The sequence below is a fragment of the Bufo gargarizans genome, chromosome 6 (assembly GCF_014858855.1).
Source record: "Bufo gargarizans isolate SCDJY-AF-19 chromosome 6, ASM1485885v1, whole genome shotgun sequence".
Classification (NCBI taxonomy): Eukaryota; Metazoa; Chordata; class Amphibia; order Anura; family Bufonidae; genus Bufo; species Bufo gargarizans.
The window spans coordinates 346987894-347011178 of NC_058085.1; the positions used below are offsets into that span (position 1 = coordinate 346987894).

At 41.4% G+C, this 23285-nt stretch overlaps 1 protein-coding gene across 1 annotated transcript in view; it reads left to right on the forward strand.

Annotated features, from left to right (window-relative positions):
• The window catches only part of HPSE2 (heparanase 2 (inactive)), a 290889-nt gene that overhangs the window by 29952 nt on the left and 237652 nt on the right, over positions 1–23285 (forward strand). Inside the window, exon 3 of the mRNA XM_044298791.1 lies at positions 7097–7258. Within this exon, the coding sequence (XP_044154726.1) occupies positions 7097–7258 (162 nt within the window). The remainder of the gene's footprint in view (positions 1–7096; positions 7259–23285) is intronic.

The following is a 23285-nucleotide window of genomic DNA, read 5'->3' on the forward strand; positions in this document are numbered from 1 at the left end:
TGTTTTGAAAGTGGACGTGTCCATGATTTTTTTTGAGGCTGGTGGTACATGAGTAGATTATTTTGGTGGTGACTATCATGATTCTACAGCTCACAGTAAATGTTGGTAAAGAGTTATTATCAGTATATTGAGCAATAGAAATGTATTACTTATAATCTTCTTACGGTAATTAACTATGGTTTTCGGATAAGCTGTCCAGAAAAAATGAAAAATTTTGGTTTGTAACTCTTTTGAATAGAGCAGCATGAATACCAAAAGGTTGCAAACTTTTTTAAACTGATGCTGTTTTTGTAAATTTTTTGCAAGTAGAATGATGAAAAAAATTTAATTTATGGTAGGCAGGGTTATACAGTAAGGTACCTCCTATAGTTATGCCCCTGCCTACAGCCTTAGGTGCCCTACCCTAGCCTTAGGTGCCCTACCCTGTTGGGGCACCAAAGTATTTCTGCCTGTTCTATGTTTTAAGCCTCTTCTGGCCCCCCTGCCTCCTTGCGCTTTCCCTGGCTCTAAAAGGGGCAGCGTGCATATCCTAAATGGTCTCTAGCCACTGGTTGCCTTAAGTGGATTTTCACTGTGGAAGCTTGTCTAGTCCTGTGAAGGTGTGCTAAAGTACTATGCTGTCTTCCTATGCCCGAGCTCTGATTGTTTATCTGATTGACGGTACATTGTCTGTCCTGACTCCTGTGCCACCTGGCCTAACCTACCTACTCTTTATCAGATTGAACATACTCTGCCTGCCACAACTTCGTCCTGTTCACTGACCCTGCTCTCATCTGTCCCCTTGGTGCCATGCACCGCCGTCTCTTGACCTGTCTGGGTTAGCTGTCACTGAACAGAGACTACTTTGAGGTACCAATCTGGTGGTTCCCCTGAAGCTGAAGTCCAGACCCCTGTAGAGAGGTTAAAGGGTGTAGACTAGGGGGGCTACTTAGACAACGTTCTTAGGAAAATCCCTAAGTAAAATTTCTTCAGTGACACAGTGGGTCCTCACCTGCTGCACTACACCATTTAAAGAAGTAGTCTAATTTGGGCCTTAAGGACAAAGCAATTTTTTCTTGTTCCTCATTATGGCATTCCAAAGACCATAACTTTTTACTTTTCCATTGACATTTAACTTATCTTTTGCAGGACGACTTGTGGTTTTCATTGGTACCATTTTGGGGGACATACAACCCATTGATTTTATTTATTTTTACTTGGGTGGACGTGTTCTTTAGTTCTCTGCACGTGATAAATAACAATCACATTGCAGAGTTCATTATGGACATAGCAATACCAATTATGTATAATTTATTTTACTTCTTTACCTTTTGTTTTTACCCAATACTGTGTAATTACAGATCAAGAAGGAGTTAAATTGTGTGATGTGTGTTTTTTTTAAATGCACTTTGGCCTAAAGCATAATCCCGAAAAATATGTCTATGTTTAAATCATTTAGTTCAATTACATGTAAAATTAAAGGGGTTTTCTGGAATTTTAAAACTGAGGGCCTTTTCTGGGGCCGTTTAATCAATAGTCTCTCAGCACCATCGCCAATCAGCTCTTTAATCTCTGCCCACCTCATCATGAAGTACAGAGAGAAGGTGGGGATATCACTAGTGATGGACGAACATCTGCCGGGACGCTTCACGAATGCGATCGCGCGAACACGATCAAATGTTCGCGAACCGCAAGTTCGCGACGGTTCCCATTCATTTTAATGGCAGGTGAACATAAAAAAAACTTCAGCTCATATTTGCAGCCAAGAAATAATTACTAGAAGTGCACAAATAGTCCCACAACATGGACAGTGACATACCAGATGTATTATTCGAATTTGCGATCTCCATTCATAATTTTTTTCAATGCGAAATATCGGCAATATAATTTTCAATAAATATAAACAAGCACTCACCATCCAAAATACAGCTAAAACCAAAGATTTATGGTAGGTAAATTAAAATGGTTTAATTCGAATAAATGCTAAAATCGATGAGTTGACCATATATAAATGAATAAGTTCGCCAAATATAAGGATACTAAAATCGCAACAATAAATGATGAAATGATATAATGAACAAATGTTCAAACAACTTCCACTAAGAACTTGATCTTGCTAAACTGCATAAAACGTCCAGAAATTCGAGTTATTAAATAAGCAATGACATTCGTGAATATATAATCGAGAGGTTCAAAACCGATCCATATGGTATAGTAGTTCATAAATTGAGACCAGTGCGAATGATCTAGTGTCGAATAGATAATGTCACTTAGTTCATCATTAGGATTATGTGTGTTATATTATTCGATCTGTCCAGCGTCTCCACCAGAGGCGTCCCTCGTGGTATGTAAAGACTCACCCACCTTCGTATTGCTGTATAATCTGTGTATATCGATTCTTTGTACAGCGGCCGTGTTGTTTCGATTCCGCTGTAAAACTGGCAGTCTCACGTGATGCTCCTTCACGTGACTTGTGTAACGGAGCTTGTGGTTCTGTCACGTGATGTCTCAAGGGGGTGTTGAATGAAGCTAGTAGTAAGGATGTTGGATAAATCGTAAATGGAATTCTTTCTTGGTCCTGTAATCCTTTTTAAATATCGCAAACACTGTGTGCGGGTAGTGGTGGGTAGTTGCGATCTCTAATTATGCCAGACGCGTTTCGAGGTCTTCTGACCTCTTCCTCAGTGGCCAATATATATTCACGAATGTCATCTCTTATTTAATAACTCGAATTTCTGAGTTTAGCAAGATCAAGTTCTTAGTGGAAGTTGTTTGAACATTTTTCATTATATCATTTCATAACTTATTGTTGCGATTTTAGTATCCTTATATTTGGTGAACTTATTCATTTATATATGGTCAACTTATCGATTTTCGCATTTATTCAAATTAAACAATTTTAATTTACCTACCATAAATCTTTAGATGTATTTTGGATGGTGAGTGCTTGTTTATATTTATTGAATTTTACCTATTTATTACACTAGTGACTGGGTGAGCCACTTTTAAACTAAGCACCCCTACCATTAATAAATGAGTTAAGTGAGCCACTATATCTATCTAAATATAATTTTCGGGTACGCGCATGCGCAAATGCACTATAAAGAAAGTATATTGGTATATAACACCCCGCTTCAATCAGTTTTTTTGGGGGGCGACTGGTATATCACACCAGTAGAAATTATTTGTTCCAATAATGCTTGTCCCTCTATATACCTGCAGTATCGCAGCAGAACCGCACACAACTGCCGCACAATACAAATGCACCATAATATACTGTCTAACATAGAAAGTATATTATAACATTGTACAAGGAAGGCAATCCATTAGAATATACATAAAGTTAAAACATAACCTTTAATAATGTTACTATGAGGGTCCATTCACACGTCCGTAAGTGTTTTGCGGATCCGCAAAACACGGACACCGGCAATGAACATTCCGCAATTTGCGGACCGCACCTTGCCGGCACTATAATAGAAAATGCCTAATCTTGTCTGCAATTGCGGACAAGAATAGGACATGTTCTATTTTTTTGCGGAAACGGAAGCACGGATGCGGAAGTGCGGAAGCGGACAGCACATTGAAAATGAATGGGTCTGCACCCGTTCCGCAAAATTGCGGAACAGATGCGGACCCATTTTGCGGACGTGTGAATGGAAAAGATATCCCTCAAAATGAAAATAAATTACATTATTAAAGTTAAGCAAAAGCATAGATGTGGTCGGCAATAACAAGTGCTCGGCGGCACTAAATCAGGTGCTCGGCGGCACCAAATCAGAAACCATATGTCCTACCACAATCCGGGGGGTTTCCGTGCACATCTATGAATCCCGGAGGGAAAGCAAAAAACATCTATCCCTGGGCTAGATGATGATGTGGTATTGAAGGACAGGTTGGGCAAAGAACTGTCACTGATATTGCCCTACGGGGGGTGCTATTCTGGCCCTGATAGCCTAACCACAGAGCACCCGCCCTGATAAGAGCGACCCTGTCCAGAACCGTACCCTATATAAAAATGGCCCTAGTATGCCCCTAGCCCCTAGGCCCCTGACTTCCAGTTGATCACTATATAGATCTATGTGTTTTTGACTCATTATAAAAGTATATTATAAGTATATCGCACCCCTCTGTGTATCACACCTATCGATAGCACACCTATACCAGTCTTTAAAAGGACTTTTGTGGCCCTATTAGCTAGTGTTTGGTGTCCCTAACAGCCTGTCCCTGCTCCACACAGCAACCTCTCCCTACACTGGCAAAACACTGAATGTAAAATGGCGGCCAGATCAGGTTTATTTATAAGGTAGGGGGTGTCCATGTGCTGAAATGTCTCAATTGGCTGTCCTGTACCACCTGATGGATGTGTCATAGGTCAAAGTTCTTCACAATGTAAAAGAATATGGCGGGCGCGAATATCTCCATATGTTCGGCGAATCACGAACACGCAAAGTTCGCCGCCAAACGACCGCCGGGCGAACCGCAAGGCCATCTTTAGATATGACTAATGAGCAGAAGCACTTGTATGCAGTCTGTCCTGTCCGTCCTCTCTGTACTTCATGTCTCCTCATGAACTCCATTCCTACAGTGATTCAGCTGAAGATCTTATCAGCTGTATTCAGGAATATAATCCCTGATGAGCAGAGCAGAGAGGAGGATGAGGCAGCTCTTTAGCTCAGTGTTGTGAAGTAACTTGTCCTGCTGTGTGATAAGGACAGGTTTTGTGTGTACTAATAGAACGGCAGCCATTTTATTTCTCCTAATGATTGCTCCCTAGACAAAACGAGCCATTATAACTAATGAAAGGTATTTGGGAATAAATTTATAATAAAGTAATATTTAAGTATTTTTATTTTCTTAATTCCCAGAGAACCTCCTTAATGAAATGAAATTCTATGAAGGTCCATACAATTTGTTTCGATTTAGGATGAGAGAATCGATTCATACTAATCAATTTGTCTCATTAAAAAGAGTCTTTCACCTGTGAGGGGCTGTCCCCCACAGGTGAAGAACAGGGGTGCACCTAGCCTTTCTGCTGCCTGAAGGCGAAAACTGAAACGGCGCCCAACCCCCTGATGCCAATTTCTTAACCTAACCTCTTCCCTCCACCCCTATTGTTAAAGACATACTTGGAAAACATTACATACAGAGCTACAAAACATACAGGGTAATACAGCGCCTACATACTGTGCCCACTGTGCTTCCCAAGACTATACTGCAGAAACAGATAATCCCCATCTGTTGCGCCCCTCTTGCCCCTGCCTGGTGCTTCCTGAGGCAATCGTCTCACCTCGCCTCATTGGTGGTGCACCCCTGGGGAAGAAGCACCCTCTGCCTGATGATTGGCTGGACATCTCACCTGGTCCTGATACATCTTGCACCTGTGCCGCTGCTCCAAGTAGCGGCGCAAGCGCAGAAGCTCTGCTTCCGCTATTGGAGCAGTGACTGCGAATGCACCTCTACTCTTTGGGGTGGTGGCGCATGAACAGTCGCTGCTGCCAAAATGGAAGTTGAGCCTCTGCGCTTGAACCGCTACTCAGAGCAGCGGTGCAGGCAGTGTGAGATTTTCAAGGCTGTGCAGGATGTCCATCTAATTCGATTCACTCATCCCTAGTTTTGACCCATTAGAAAACTCCTGATGAACCAAAGTCATCTGTAAATCCAAGTGCTTTTTTTTGCCTTGTTGATTTTTAGCAGAGATGCCCTGGGTTGAAATCTAACCAACATCTGTATGGAGTTTGTATGTTTAGCAATGTGTAGGTTTCATGCAGGTTCTTCAGTTTTTTCTGACAGTGTGAGCTCCATTGGGGATACAGATCGATGTTTGTGATGAAAATCTCTGTACAGCGCTACAGAATATATTGGGGCTATATTAGAAACAGAAAATAAATGAAAACTGAAGTAATACAAGAGTTTGACTGGATCCTGTAATAATCCCATAGAGACCACAATGCATTCAATTTATCTGAAATGTTCCATGTATTACATTCATCCTGTATTAATTTGTTGGAGAAGATATAAAATAATTAGAATTTATTTTCCTGGAATTCAGAAGAATTAATTTGTTGTATTTTGATCAGTCTATGATTTGTCTTACATCAATTTTAGTCTTTATTTTGTCATATTATATTGTATTTAGTCTATGATTTGTTTTATATTGGTTTCAATGTCTTCTGTCATTATATTCATTTAAGTCTATGATTTGTCTTATACTGATTTTAGTCTATATTGATTCTAGTCTTATATAGATTTTTTTTGTCTATGATTTGTCTATTTATATTGATTTTTCGTCTATGATTTGTCTTATATTTATTTTAGTCTATGATTTGTCTTATATTAATTTAGTCTATGATTTTTCTTATTTAAATTTTAGTCTATGATTTGTTTTACATTTATTTTAATCTATGATTTGTTTTATATTGATTTCAGTCTATGATTTGTCTTATATTGCATTGAGTCTATGATTTGTTTTACATTGATTTTTGTCTGTGATTTGTCTTAGAATGTTTTTAGTCTATGTTTGGTCTTATATTGATTTCAGTCTATGATTTGTCTTATGATGATTTCAGTCTATGTTTTTTCTTATATTTATTTTGGTCTATGTTTTGTTTTATTCTATTAAATTAAGTCTGTGTATGGTCTTTTGTTGATTTAAGGCTATAATTTGTCATATTATATTTATTTCAGTCTATGATTTGACTTGATAGTGATTTTAGTTTATGATTTGTCATGTTATATTGATTTTGGACTTTTCATCTTATATAGATTTTAGTCTATGTGTCTACTTTTTACATATTATATTGATTTTAGTTTATGATGTATTTTATTATATGGTTTCAGTCTATGATTTATCTTATTATATTCATTTTAGCCTAAGATTTGTCTTATTATGTTGATTCTAATCTATATTTTATCTTATATCAATTTTAGTCTATGATTTGTCATACTGACTTTAGTCTATGTTTAGTCTCACATTTATTTCAGTTTATGATTTGTTATATTATATTTATTACAGGCTATGATTTGTTGTATTGATTTTAGTCTATAATTTGTCTTATTACATTGATATGAGCCTGTTTTGTCTATATTGATTTTAGTCTACGATTCCTCGTTACAGATATTGTACGCAGTGATATCTCTCTTGACAAGCAGAAAGGATGCAAAATAGCTCAACATCCAGACACCATGCTGGAACTGCAGAGGGAGAAGGCAGCTCAAATGCATCTAGTTTTGCTGAAAGAACAATTTTCCAATACATATAGTAACCTGACACTAACAGGTAAGAATTCAATATAATCTGAAAGCCTGAGACCCCCATACAATGTATAGTCTGCCTTCTGATGAGCTTTTTATTCAGGGATCGGGTATGTTAAAATTTAGAACAAATCCCAATCCTTTTTTGCCCCCCTACATCTGCCGAACGTTTGTCACATTTCTAATACTTATTAGAAGGTCAGCCATTCCCGACAAAATCGGCAGGTTGACATTTATGTAATGTGTAATGAGCAATATTATTTAGAACTAATGTACGGTATAAACCAAATCCTCAGTAGTCTAAAAATAGCAGAGATGCAAAAACTTTATGAGACATTGACAATGGGAACATTTAAGGAGATTAGACTCATCCCTAGCATTTATACTGTATATTTGTGTGTTTCTACTATAAGAAATTGTCCTTGTAAGACTGTATTGTTCATACCCTCAAATGTCAACTCAGTGCCATCAGGAACATTGTGCTGTGTGTAAACACTGGCCACATGTCTTCATGACTGAGATCTATTGATTCTACCTTTCACCTAGAGAACAAGTATTATCAGTGTTATCAACTTGATTACTGGCATTAAGTGTATTCCCACCTTAAAGGCGTTATTCCATGAATAATGTAAAAAATGACAATCATACATAGTCTAGTACATGACAATCTCTAGCAAAGCTAGAACCAGCCCTATGCCTCACATGGATCCAGGGATCTCCCCATTCATTGCTCCATTGTTCTGCTAGATTTATTTCAAGCTGGCAGTTCAGGGGTTGTGTCCTTTCTACTGCAGTTGAAGGATAGAATTGAGCATGTGCTTCCATCTCAGTGATCAGGACAGAGAAATTAGAAAATGAGCAAACAGCAGGTGGCGCTAAACAGGTAGATTTCATTGCATAACTCGGTAGCTATTATTATTTATAAACATTTTAATTACATGCAATTACTAAAGTATTCAGATCCAAGTGCTGATTTGAAAACTGTTGAATATTTTTCATTACCACCCCCAGCATTTGCTGCTAAGTAACCCAGCTTTCCCAGGATTCATTGCCAGTTATTGAGCTTTCTATTTGGTTCATGTGTTGTTCTAGTTTACATATCCTGTGGTTTTGAACTTTACACCTGACAACTTTTTGTGGATTTGTCCTTAAGTGACTAATTGACAGTAAGCTGACTCCCCGACTGTTTATTGTATTTTTCCTCTATTGTGCCGGTTGGTACTGCTCTGTCAGCGAATATGTCAGCAGTTTTGACCATACTAAACAGCTGACAGCACTAGGTAGGGGCCAAGGAGAGTAGTCCAAACATACATTTTGTAGAACTTTTCTCATAAGGAGTAGTGAGAATATGAAGTTGTTTTCTGCCTTATTGTACCTGGACCTTCACTGCGGCCAACCTGCAGTTCTCCAGCTGTTGTAAAACTACAACTCCCACCATGCCCTGCTGTAGGCTGATACCTGTAGGCAGTCTGTGCATGTTGGGAGTTGTAGTTTTGCAACAGCTGGAGAGCCACAGGTTGACCATCCTTGGTCTATGGTGATAACCAGTTGAATCCCTTAGACTTTACTAACCAGAGTCTCCCGTATAATGTCTGACTACAGAAGAGGACAGGTACCTGTACTGTAAAGTCTGCACTAGAATGAGCTGATGGATTTACAGCAGACATAGTTCCTTTTCCCAGTAACGTTTCTCATCCTCTCACACCAGTAGTGTGAAATTGTCTCCTCACAGTGGAAGGATGGACAGACACAAATGTAGACTTTTAAGTGCTGTTTAACTAATGATGGTCTTGGAAACTGGTTTGCCAGTCTTTTAGTATAGTCCTGATGATGGGTGACTTTATGGCACCCCTGAAACGTGCAAGTGATTTTAAAAAGCTAATTTTTAACATGCTAGCATGTATCAGCCTTGTGACAGAGATCTGGGACATTGAAGTCTCTAGATAAAGTATTCATAGTTATGTCGCCTGTGGGCAACTTGATTTTACTCAGTTTTAAGTTTTTGAGTAATGACCCTTGGAAGTGTGATTTGGGAAATCTTCCACTTTTATTTTCTCATATTATACTCCTGAGTGTGTTTGGAATGACAGCCCTTGTTAAAAGAGACTGACCTGCTGAGATCTTGTGAAGAGACTGACCTGCTGAGATCTTGTGAAGAGACTGACCTGCTGAGATCTTGTGAAGAGACTGACCTGCTGAGATCTTGTGAAGAGACTGACCTGCTGAGATCTTGTGGCGTGCTGAATCTCCTTAAAGAGACCAGTGCTGTATGGAGACTTACTGGAAGTACTCCAGGGTATGGAAACTTGTTGGCAATGCTCCATGGGACACGAATATGCAAACAGGTATCTCCCAAGGAAGAGAACCATCTTGCTAGTGCCACCTCTTGAGGTGGCTCCTTATGAGTCAAAATCCAACTTTCCAACAATCCATTGGATTTGACAAGGGAATATAGCCAAGCTAGATATCCAACCATAGACAGCTGTTTCGGGGAACATGCCCCTCGTCAGTATGGAGTAGGATTCTGGCTGGCTGGGTGTGATGCCTTGAATGCGGTTTAGGCAGGGTGCTGAGAGCTGCTTAGAGCAAAGACATTGCTCTTAGGGATCATAATGGGTTGGGAATTATTTGGTTTTTACTGGTGTCTCCAGTTCTAAGACGGCGTCGATCCTGTCTGAATTTTCACTACGTTTGATGCTACATCTCCACTGTCTTTTATTTTTCTCTTCTCTTATATGGTTCATAATGTTGAGGCATTTTCCAATTTTCTGGAAGCCAGTGATCTAATTTCTCCTTGTGTTTTATTTTTCTATTTTTGTATCTTATCTACTTTAGCAGTGCATAGACAAGCGAAGAAAAATGCTTGTATAAATGGTTCTGTGTCTACAAAAGCTAACCTAAAGTCAGAGAATCCTGTGATGTGGTCATACATCAGCTTAGAGTTCCTTCAGGATAGGCCAGAGAATGTCTGGAGAGGAGAACAAGCTGTCAGAAGGACATATTTATCACAGAATGCTGTGTGTTGTGAACCACAGAAGATGCGGAAGCCAAACGGTGCAACATTTTTAATAAAAGCCCATTATTATTTTTTTAGCCCAAAATACATCTAAATCAATTTTAAATGGCTCTGGTGGTGTCCATAGCCTATAAGATATCAGAAATTTGAACTTAGGTGATTTTCCTGAATTTCTCACCTACTATAGCATTACATTTCAGGCGTTTATATTTTATTCTACACTGTGTGGTATAGTGCTCCTATTTCTTTGGCTGGGTCTACATGGTGACTAGGGATGGGCAAAATGAGCTTCAGATCCGAGATCCGAAGTTGCTTTGCTTAAAACCGGTTTAATGCTCTACGGAGATCCGTCTCCATACAGCATTAAAATGTACGGCCTCCGATGAGGTGAAGTAAGTTATTCCCAAAATTTCGGTAGTTGATTTTTGGATCCGAACTTGGCTTCGGTTCCGAGATGCCAGTAGAAACCGAAGCTGAGTTCGGATCCAAGTTTTATAATGTTTTTTTTTTTTCAGTTTAAAAATCAAATACCGAAGTTTTACAGCAAAGTCTCGCGAGACTTCGGGAATAACTGACTTCTGCTCCTCAGAGGCCGTACATTTTAATGCTTTACGGAGACGGATCTCCGTACAGCATAAAACCAAAGTTTTGTGGGGGGTCATTGTTAAGGGGTGAGGGGCTGTGGAGGTCACTGTTATAGGATACTGTCAATATCTTTTAACGACACACACAAACATTAAATAAAATAGATAAAATATACCCGTGCGAAGCGGGGTCCTTCTGCTAATATATATATATATATCACAAAAGTGTATATATTGTAATTGATTTTGCTCCATTACTGTATATTTTAGTGATCATAAACACATTTTAGCTCTCTACATAGAAGGAGAGAGAGAGAGATTTTTGCCTCTGATACAGAATGTCCCTGGTTCGAGACCCGCCAGTGACAATTTGGATAAAAGGGTAATTACTAATTTTTAAATCCATACGGGTGTTCTCAATCAATATTAGAATGCTCAAAGTCCTTAGTTATATGGGGGAATGACTTTTTTTTTAACCCCTTCCTGAACTCTGCTATACATGTACAGTCTGTGGGAGCAGTGATCAAATGATTGCATGTTAAATTTCAAATCAGCCCCTTTCCCCATATTAATAACAGAAATAAACAAAAAAAAAATAAAGATCATTGTCAATGTTGGGCACAAAATGCCCATACTATTAAAATATAAATGTATTTATGATGAACTCTATAATGGAAAAAAAAATCAAAACTGCGGATGCACTGTTTTTGTTGCTTCATCTTCCATAAAAAACCTGAATGAAAAATTAGCAAAAAAGGCATATTCCGAAATGATATCAATAAAAACTACAGATTGCCCCGTAAAAAACCCTGCCTACTCGGCTTGGCCGCACCTACTGCCAATTTAGCTCCACCTACAACATGGGGCCACTTCTACATTTTTTGCCAGGGCCACTTTGAGCTCCCAATCTACCCCTGGGTAGGTCATCAATTTCTGACTGCCGGAAGTCCGACTCATGGCACTCCCGCCAATCAGCTGTCTCCCATGCAGCAGCGACGTAGTGTAATTACAAGTACTTGCTCCATTCAAGTGAATGGAGAGAGTACTTGTTATTACACTGCACTTCCAAGATGACGAGCAGTATAATGAAGAGGAAGCAACGCTCGCATGGAGTGCCACCTCCTCCTCAAACAGATGACCAGTGGGGTGCTGGGAGTTGAACCCCCCCGTTGATCTGGTATAGAAAAAGCACCGGACAACCCCTTTAACCCCATGATAGGTCATTTATATCAGACTCAAGGGGGCCAAACCTTGGCACCCCCACCGATCAACTGTTACATACTTACCAACATTAGAGTTGGTATATTTGAAATAATTTATCCCGCCCCAGGGAATGCCCAGAACCCCTCTCAGGAACAACCACTTACAGGTAGGGCTTACATAATGCCCACCCATTTTTTTAGCCTGAGACAGTCTCTGAAAATTAGGGACAGTCCCTGCATATTCGGAACTGACAGCAACTACGCTGCCGAAAGGGTCCACGTGAAGGAGTTAGTGATGCAGCCTCTTCCACGGCCTGTAACATCACATCAATCAGCCTCATGGCCTGTGTGCAGCTCAGTCCCATTCAAGTGATATTTCAGAATATTACTCAGCTGGTCTTTGCTAGGCTTCAGGCAACTTCTCCTTTCTATCCCTAGTCTAATTTACTTTCTACAAACCCTTGTCTGAGATAAATGGGGGTCTCTGGGTATTGGGCTTCCCGCCAAGTCATCTCATCCATCCTAAATAAACAAGTAATATTCATATTGCTGAGATTAAGTTATATTCCTGGGGCCCAACAGCTGAACGTCCACCGGACACCTCTAACCCGGTATTTATTTTCTATTATAATTCCTTGCATTTACTCAGTGTATTGAAATACCGAAGGGTCTCATAGCGGCGAATGTAACATTAAATAAATATGGAATCTGGCATGGATTTTTAGATTATAGTAAAGTACCTAATTTCTCCCATGGCTCTCACTACAATATTAAAAAATAAACTTCAAACCTCCCGAAAAATAAAATGCAAGACGGATGGGTGAGAGGAAGGGATAGGACAGCTTCATTATGTCGTCTGCTCTTGTAAAATGCCAAAAAGAAGAGAAGTGAAGACCAAATGTGACTTTCCCTTGTTTTTCTTTCTGGAAGCGTGCACTCTGCATGAACCCAGTAAATATTAAGGAGATAATAGTAGACAGACACGGTCGGGGCTATGTCCACTTCTCCGTAGTGTTGTTTGAATTAACAGGTGAATGTACAGTTATGAGGTGAAATGTCACAGAAATGGCACATTTTTTTGTAACATGTAATAATAGACACTAATGGATAAAGATGCTAAGAAGATAAATCGTCAGTGTAGTTAAATAATCCTCATGTCTCAAGCGTGTAAATTTCAGAAGGGTTGTTAAAAGGAAGGTCCATCTTCGGAACTGCTTCAGAGAATTTATTATGGAATTGCATGAGTAGCAATTGCTTAGTATAATGTTATTAATGGAAATTGTACTCTAAGGCCTCTTTCACACGGGCGTCATGGATTTGGGCCGGATAAGATGCGGGTGTGTCGGGGGAAAATGTGCGATTTTTCCGCGCGAGTTCAAAACATTTTAATGCGTTTTGCACGCGTGTGAGAAAAATCTGCATGTTTGGTACCCAGATATGAACCTGGACTTCTTCACAGAAGTTCGGGTTTGGGATCGGTGTTATGTAGATTGTATTATTTTCCCTTATAACATGGTTATAAGGGAAAATAATAGCATTCCTAATACAGAATGCTTAGTAAAATAGGGCTGGAGGGGTTAAAAAATAAAATAAAAATGTTACTCACCTTAATCCACTTGTTCGCGCAGCCAGGCTTCTCTTCTTTCTTCAGGACCTGGGTAGAGGACCTTTGATGGCATCACTGCACTCATCACATGGTCCATCACCATGGTGATAGATCATGTGACGGACCATGTGATGAGCGCAGTGACGTCACCACAGTTCCTTTTCCTCCTGCACAGCAAAGAAGAAGAAAGAAGAGAAGCCGGGCTGCGCGAACAAGTGGATTAAGGTGAGTTAATTTATTATATATTTTTTTAACCCCTCCAGCCCTATTTTACTAAGCATTCTGTATTAGGAATGCTATTATTTTCCCTTATAACCATGTTATAAGGGAAAATAATAATGATCGGGTCTCTATTCCGATCGTCTCCTAGCAATCGTGCGTGAAAATCGCACCGCATCCGCACTTGCTTGCGGATGCTTGCGATTTTCAAGCAGCCTCATTCAATTCTATTGGGCGTTGAAAAACGCACAATATAGAGCATGCTGTGATTTTCACGCAACGCACAAGTGATGTAGTGAAAATCCACCGCTCATGTGCACAGCCCCATAGAAATGAATGGGTCCGGATTCAGTGCAGGTGCAATGCGTTCACCTCACGCATTGCACCCGCAGCGGAAATCTCGCCCCCGTGTGAAAGAGGCCTAAGGGTGGGTTCTCAGGTGAGGAGATTTAACTGTGGGTTCACAGTAGAGGATATTTTAAGAAATATTAGGCCTTGTTCACATCCAGCAGACTGTTCCAGCATAGAGCATCCTGCCGGATCTCGCAGGATCTGGCATTGCTGGATCTTCTACTTCACAGCCAAATGCCCATTGACTGCCTCTGTCATGTGTCACTTAGTTTATTTGCATAAATGACTGTATCAAAATACTGAGCCGTGCCTCATTAACGAAGCCGAGTTCAGCTTCGGATTTTGATACAGTCATTTACGCGAATAAGCGAACTGACACGTGATAGAGGTGATACAAAGTAGGTCTCGTGATATTTGCTGAACCTTCGGAAAGTCCTCTGCGGAGGCCATACATTTTACAGTAGGAAGGAGCCCATACTCTTCACAGTACTTTTTAAAAGAGTCTGATTTGGATACAGCAATCCGAACCCGATTCACTGAACCCTACTGATGACCTTTCCTCTGTATAGGTCATCAGTATCCTGATGTGTAAAATCAAAGCGGATCCGTTTAATTTTGGTATTGAGATCCTCTAGTGGATCTGAATACCGCATTTAACAGTGCAAGTGTGAAAAGTAACCTAAGACAGTTGAATACTGCAGTGGGGGCCGCAGTATTTTGTGCTGCACTGTGGTTTTGGGTTCTTCTGGGGCGGTGTTATGTGCCGCACTATGGTATTGCTGGCGCCGCCTATTGCTGTTATCTCTACATATTTGTGTTGTTCTGCCTTCACTCTGCCTACAGCAGTTTATTTACAGCCAGTCCGCCGCTGGATATTCCTGCATACAGATGCCAACATTACAGAATTTGCAGTGACTGTCCCTAATTTTCAGAGACAGTCCAGGTAAATTCAAGCTCCTTTGGGCCCAAAATGGATTGGACTTATGTAAACCGAGCACAAAAGTGGCCATTTCTGGGTGGGTTTGGGGCTTACACGCCCTGAATTTACCAATTACGGTGTTGGTAAGTAGGCATGTATAGTACTCTGCTTCTTCTTTTTACAGGACGAGTGGGATCCAGCTGTGCTTCTTCTAGGAAGGCTGTTATATGCTTTAAGGACAGGGATAAAGCTGCTTTCAGGGAACATAATGGCTCTTTGATCCTGCTGCCAGACAGTTCTGAATCTGTGACAACAAGTTTACATTTTCATATTGTCACTAGACAACACAGATTAGCCGAGAAGCGTGACCCGATGTTTTATTAAATCTGAGCCGCTTCTCTAAATATTATGTTTTTATGTCTGATTAATAGGTTGCTGATAAGAATAAATCTGTCAGCAGAAGTCTTTATTTGCCTTAACATCCATTTTGCCAATAATATTTGCGCTTGTAAAATTTACTGTTTAGCCGCTGTCTATGTACCGGTATGTCTTGTTTGATTATAATATTTTATCCGCCTCAGCAGATTGTGCATTCTACATTGTAGCGGTTTACGTTTTTTATAATGTTATCAAGCTTTGAAGATCCCAGGCATGCGACTGCACTGCCATTTCCAAGTCCCTGGTGCTGTAACAAGACTATAAATTCAAAGTATTCTGGAGAAAGAGATGGAGAAGTACATAGAAGGAGAATTGAAAGGGTTTGTCCTATTTTAGGTAAATGGTTCCCCCAACAATGGGTCTCCTGCTGCCTCTTGTGCTCTGGCAAATAGCTGTAATCTGTGGGATTAGCAAGTGCTCAATTCTCCTGCAGTGCCTCCACAGGAGAAATGAGGAATTACATAGTTCTCATCGAAATCAATGGGCTTTTCGTGTAAAACATGAACGTGTCACATCCAACCAGGGGACTCATTATTATTAAGTCCTACTTTCTCATAAATTTAGAAAATGGGTTTTCTAAACCAGACAACCCTGTGGACAAGACAATTTTTTCCATCATGTATAACGGAACAAAATGGAACCGTTATTTGTCCCCGCAGACATGTATTAGGACAGAGCAAAATGGAATGCCTCTTAAACGCTTTCGTTTTGCATTCCGTCCTAAAATTCCATTATATTCCGTTATAACTCTGTTATAGAGGAACCCTACAACGGAATTGCATAACGCCAATGCAAACCAACCCTAACATATCAGCCAGTTTCATAGGTACAAATCTTCTGACAGATGCCCTTTAAATATGATCCACCCATTTTCTAAAGCCCCTCCTCCCCCAAAATTATAGCATTTTTCATATCTGCTATTAGCCAAATGACACATGGTGCAGTTTGGCATAATAGCCCAACAGGACTGTCACTATGATATGCTACCCATATACAGGACAGCATATTCTCATGACAGATATTCTTTAAAGGTAACCTGTCACATTGAACATGGTGTCTGATCTGCAAGTAGCATGTGATAGAGCAGGAGGAGCTGAGCAGATAGATATAGAGTTTTGTGGGAGAGGATTCCGTAAAACCTGTCATTTATTAAATCTCAGCACTTTCAATGCTTAGGAGTCCAGTGGGTGGTCCCAACAGTGATTGACAACTATCTCTGTATACACAGTCATACAAGGAAAGCTGTCAGTCACTGATAGAACCGCCCACCAGACTCCTAATCAGAAATAGAGCAGAGATAGGAAAGAATATAGTGCACGTTATACTGAATATTTATATATTTAAATCTTTATATCTTTTCCCACAAACTATATGTCGATCTGCTCAGCATCTCCTGCTCTATAAGGCTACTTTCACATTTACGCTTTCACTTTCCGCTATTGAGATCCTTCATAGGAGTGCACCAGAATACATTCTGTTCCATTTCATTGCATTCCCATGATGCGCACACAAAAGCGCAGCAAGCAGCGTTTTTGAGTGCGTCCTGGGATGCGGAGCAAGACGGATTCGTCATGACTCACAATTAGAGATAAGCGAATTTCTAAAAAACTCAATTTGGCCGGTTTGCCGAATTTTCCAAAAATATTTGAATCAATCCGAATATATTTGCGGCGAATCGGGTTAAAAAAATGCTTTTTCATGGCTGCAGAGAGCCTGTATAGGGGTGTAGAACACTGTGCCTTGCAGTAACACGCATAGGAAGTCTGCTGTGGTAGTAAAATAATACTGTGAGTCAGTATGACATGTAGATGACAGGCGTCGCTCCTAGAATCACTGCACACTTCACTTATTTGGGCAGTTACAGGGCCAAAACTGACCAAATAACTTGTGTGAACTCAGCCTTACAGGTCGATGTTAGCGCTAGGTATAAAGAACCATGCAGAGTCTCAAGATCCTACTGTAGCAAGAAAGAGCGCACTCCTTTTACACCGTCGTCAGTTTATATTCTATTAAACGCTCCCTCTTGCTCCTCCGGCTGCTTCTGCTTCTCCTCTCCTGTCACCTGTGTAGAAAAACCACCCATTTCGCTACACATTGCATGTGCTCCAATGTCCTCCTCCTCCAGTTCAGCCCCCAAAGGGCTCATGTAGCCGTGAGATGTAGGCGCCAGATTTCAGTCCTCTGACCAGCCAGATTTACCAGCATCTTTTCCAGGATATGAATCAGTGGAATGACGTTGTTCATCCCGTAGTCCTGGCGACTGACAAATAAAGTGGCCTTCTCAAAGGACACGAGCAAACGGCAGGTGTCATGCATGAGCTGCCACTGGCTAACATCGAAGTTACACAGGGGAGTACTCCTGTCTGCTTGGATCTTCAAGAAATTGTTTATGGTTTTTCTCTGTTCATATAGTCGGTCCAACATATGGAGGGTGGAATTCCAACGGGTGGAAATGTCGCATATCAGCCTATGTTGGAGGATGCTGTTCTGCCGGTGCAGCTCAAGGAGGGTGTGCTTTGCAGTGTACAAGTGGCTGAAGTGCATGCAAAGTTTCCTGGCCATTTTTAGGATGTCTTGCAGATGGGTAGAAGACTTTAGGAAACGCTTGACAACCAGATTGAACATGTGCGTCACGCAAGGCGCATGGCTCTACCCTCCTTGACGCAGTGCCGACACCATGTTCTTCCTGTTATCGGTCACCATGGTTACGATTTTGAGTTGTCACAGAGAAAGTCAGGATTCGATTTCTTGATGGACGCGGAGCAGTTCCTCCCCTGTGTGACTCCGTTCACCCAGGCAAACTAGGCACAGAACAGCGTGACACCACCGTGTCCTTCACATGTGGTATGCTGGTGGGGCACTGTGAATTGTCCCTGCAGTGGAGGCTGAGGACACGGTGGAGGATGAGGAGGCAGAGGCGGACATTGTCACAGGACCAATGGCGTGAGAACGTGAAGGCGGAAGTGGCGTCACCTGGCCAAGTTGCTAGTTTGGCTGGGCAGGAACCAAATTTACCCAGTGGGCCATAAAGGGCATATATTGTCCTTGACCATAGTTACAGCTCCACATGTTGGCGCTGCCGTGTACCGACAGGCTCAAGTACTGCCTTTTTGGCAAACAAATGATGGCTTGAGACTCTCCACCTCAGCTCCGCACAAGCCATCAGTTCTCTGAAAGGTGCAGAGTCCACCACTTGGAAAGGGAGGGACTGCAGCACCAGCAACTTAGCCAGGAGTACATTCAGCTTCTGCACCGTTGGATGAGTGCACGCATACTGTTGTCTCTTGGAAATCACTTCTTTGATCGATTGCTGACGGAATGACTGACGAGGAGTAGGAGGGCGAGTAGCAGGAGCATCAGGACCGGTAGATGATGGGAAGGACAGACAGCTCCCTTCGACTGAGGTGGTGGAGCCAAGACTTCCTGAAATCGGGCGCGAGCCACTGGGTGATGCAGCTGCGGCAGTCCGGACTACCAGTCCGGACTACCACATTGAAGCCACGGTTCTCCCAGGCCACTTTATGGTGGCACTGCATATGTTTACGCAGCCACGTTTCACCTTCTGCCCACAGATTCGACAAATGACCATGTTCACCTCCTCTGGCGGCTTAACAAAAGAATGCCACAACTCTGAGTATTTGATTTTATCCCCAACACTCTGCACTGACTGACTGCTACCGCCGCTGCCTGTGTGAATCTGTGCATTACTACTTTCTGGGCACGTTTGGCTCCCGACCTCCCACTGCTGCCACCCTGCTGACTCCCGGCCACACGACCGACTTGCTGGCTCCACCGCTGCCTCACGAGCAAGCTGCCACCCTCTTTTCCCGATGATGATGAAGACCCTTCGTCACCCGGCTCCCAATTGCGATCAGCTACGTCATCATCGGGTACTGTCTCACTGATGTCCTCCTCAACGGTCTCTGAGCAAGGAGCCTGACCGCTCGCAATACCAGCTCCCACTCCACTTTCCTCATCACTACTTGCCCTCCTACCGGATGAAGCGGCGGATATCTCCTCTAGATCTTGGCTGGGCAGTAGCTGACTGTCCTCTAGTAGCTCATCCGTAGCTCATCCTCGCTGTATAGTGGAGCTGAGCCCACAGCATAAAATACTTCTCTGGCTGAAGGAACAGAAAAGGTTGAGGACAGGTGAGGGCACAGGGCCTGCTCCCTGGCCATGCCAACTAAGGGTTATGTCTGACGAACCCACGACTCTTGGCTGGGGGTGTCTGATGTCACTTGGGACAAAGTGGATGACCGAGTCAACCATTCAAGAACCACTGGGTTGCTGGTCAAGACACGACCGCAAGATGACACCGGGAGCTCAGGCCTCTGGAAGTGACCCATGCTGCCACAGCCTCTTACTCTGCTGCGACCTGTGCCAGAAACATTTAGGCCTCTGCCCCTCCCCTGTGCAGGGCCTGGCACTTCTCTGTCTGACATACTGTTAGATATAAATAAAAAGGAAATTAATACACCCGAAAAAAGGCTGTAATTTTCTCACTTCACCACACAACGGCTAATAAGCCCCTTTTCCTTTTTCCACTTATACACGCCAAAATATGCTTCAGAACATATAACTGCACCGCTGAATGGCAAATAATAATAATACGTAATGAGACGTAGAAATATTTTCTAGTAATACTGGCTGTATCACACAGCACTTACACCCCAATAAAGCCTTATTCACATGTCCGTGTTGCATCCGTGTTTCACTGACACTGAACAGATGAAAAATATGCATGCATCTGTGCTAAAAAAAACGGACCCACGGACCGTGCTAAGAAACTGATGTGTGAATACACACATTAAAATAAATAGGGACATGTGCTGTCCGTGGAAAACACGTACAGCACACGTCTGTGAAACACTGACGTGTGAATGAGGCTTAACAAGCAAGGTTTGCTGGAATTACAGAGGTATCATCTATTGGAAACCTAAAAGCAGCAGTATAATGGCAATTTGGATCCCAATCAGTGCAGCAAGGTGTAATAGGATTATTACTATTACCCAGGCTGTACACTCCCCTATTGGACCCTGTTCTCCTTTTATACTGTGGAATAATTCCTCCCTATCCTTTCCCTACACTCCTGTTGATATTTCCCTGAACTTCTATTCAGCCACAAAAAAGTTTTAAAGTCTTTCCTAGCACTGTCCCTAGCGCCTGCTGACTTCTCTCCCTGCACTAAGTACACTGGAAAATGTCAGAATCCAAGCTGGCTGAGGCAATTTATAGGGCTGTGACATCACAGGGCTGGCTGCTGATTGGCTGCATGCATGGCATTGTGGGTGATCCCTCGTTCCCAGAGTTCTTTGCTCCATGTCCTAACACGTACAGCAGCTATTTTAGGAAAAAATGCTATTTGTTACCAGGAAGTGTGAGGAAATTCGTATTCGGTGCGAATGGAATTTTTCCTGAAATTTGGATCAAATTCCACTTCGCCAACTTCGATTCACTCATCTCTACTCACAATGTAAGTCAATGGAGACAGATCCGTTTGCTCTGACTCAAAAGAAAACGGATCCGTCCCCCATTGACTTACAATGGTTTTAGAGATGGATCTGTCATGGCTATTTTAGAGATAATACAACCATGATGGATGCAGACGGTTGTACATGCTGCCTGCAGATCAAACCTCAAGTTCCCTTCAACCTTTATATATTTTTATACCATTACAGATATTAAAATTATTCTATCCAGTGGTCTGTCTACGTGGGGCTGTAACTACAAAAAACAGTGGTTGTGTTAGTATTGATTTCTGTGACTAAGAGATGAGGTACATGGATCTAATGAATATATCTTGTCTAAATGTAAAACAGCTGCACAGATAATCCAGGGTTAAAATAACAGTTTCATGGGTGAATTATAAAAAAAATGCATCGTAAATATAGATTTACTATAGCGGTCTACAGTATACCTAGTTAGACAGCATCAACCTGCTTGAAAAGATCTACGCTAGTTGATTCTGAGATTCTGATGCACCATCAGTCAGGGTAGAATGCACAAAGGGTCATCGTGTTAAAGAGGTTATCCCATAATTAATGTAAAACATGAAAATCAGATATCATATAATACACGACAATCTCTTTCTAACAAGCTTAGAACCAGACCTGAACCTCACATGGATCCAGCGATCTCACCATTCATTGTTCTAATTGTTCTGCTAGGTTTATTTCAAGCTGGCAGCTCAGGGGATGTGTCCTTTCTAAGGGAGCATGTCCTTTCTGCTGCAGCTGGTGTCCGTTGAAGGATGGATCTGAGCATGTGCTTCCATCTCAGTGAGCTGGACAAAGAATTTGTAAAAAGAGCAAACAGCAGGTGGCGCTATACAGATAGACTTCAGTGAATAACTCAAGGGCTATACTACATTTTTAATTGCATCCAATTACAAAAGTATTTCCATCCAGGTACTGGTATTAAAAATGTAGAATATTATTCGTGCGACCACCCCTTTAACTACATCCACATAGCCTAATGCAATGCATTTGTCATAGGAGAGTCATACAGTAAATGAGACCTCACATCATGATGCTGGACAGGATGCAAAGGGACAAGTCCTTCTAGTTTCGCCTGACATTTTATAAAACACTAAAAGTTTATAGCTTCATTTCCAGGAACATATCCAGTCACTTTTGCTGGGCCGGGTCCCCATCAGGGCCGATTACTGACTCTCCTTGTAACTTGCCTGCCGCACAAACTTTTTCATTTTCTCTAATGGCGCTTCAAGAGACAGTTCACCTGGAAAAGAAACATCAGTGCACGGATCCAGATGGGATCCTCGTGGACTCCCAGCTGTGGGCAATCAGGCCGCATTAGGCAATCCCCTTTGTGTTGATCTTTAGAAAAGAAAAAGACGTGCTTCCCATTCGTCATGCTTCTCCAGTTGCAAAAAGTGTCTATTAGAAGGTTTTTATTTTTTCCCTCTTGAACTTTTATCATTCACCTCCTAACAAGCTGATCCCCATTAACGTCTTTCTTCTTTTATAAATTTGTGAAAGAGACACATCCAATTTTTTTCCCTTCTCTTCTTAAAAGATGGGGGCATGTGTTTTTAATAAAATGTAGTATTGGCTTATGTAGCTATATGCAAATAAAACGCGTGCTGGCATGAAAGACAGAGAGCAGAAGTTATGTCTTCTATCACTGCGACCAGCGAGAAACTATTATGGATTTTTCTGTTCTTTCTACCGTGCATCTGGACCCCTGTAAGTTTTTTTTAGATTCTTCTTTGAGGATTCTGTCACATTCTTTAGCTTTTTTTTCTCTTTAGGTTTCTGTGTTGCTCATTTTTATCACATAATCAACATTTTAAACATAAAGGGGAGAATTCACTTCTGCTGGCGCTTCATATGGTAGTCCTAAACCAAAGATGGAGTAAGATGCTAAATTCCGCACCTTGGACTGTCAGTTCAACAAAATTAAAATTGACACCTGCTATGATTTATGCTATAATTGACAATTTCTTGACAATAAATTATTGGAAATTGATGAGACTCCTTCTTAACCTTGCCCAAAAATAGTTGTAAATTTTACTCAAATGTAGTTTACAACAAATTTGGCAAATTTTATAGAATAGAAAGTAATATACTGTATATGTGCCCAGAGTATCCCCAAAAATGCATGTATTTACCTGTTTTTCATATCAGTGCTTTCCTTCCCCTGTTATTGGCGTCACTTCGTCCTGGCAGGAATATTTTCATGCAGAACCTCCTGT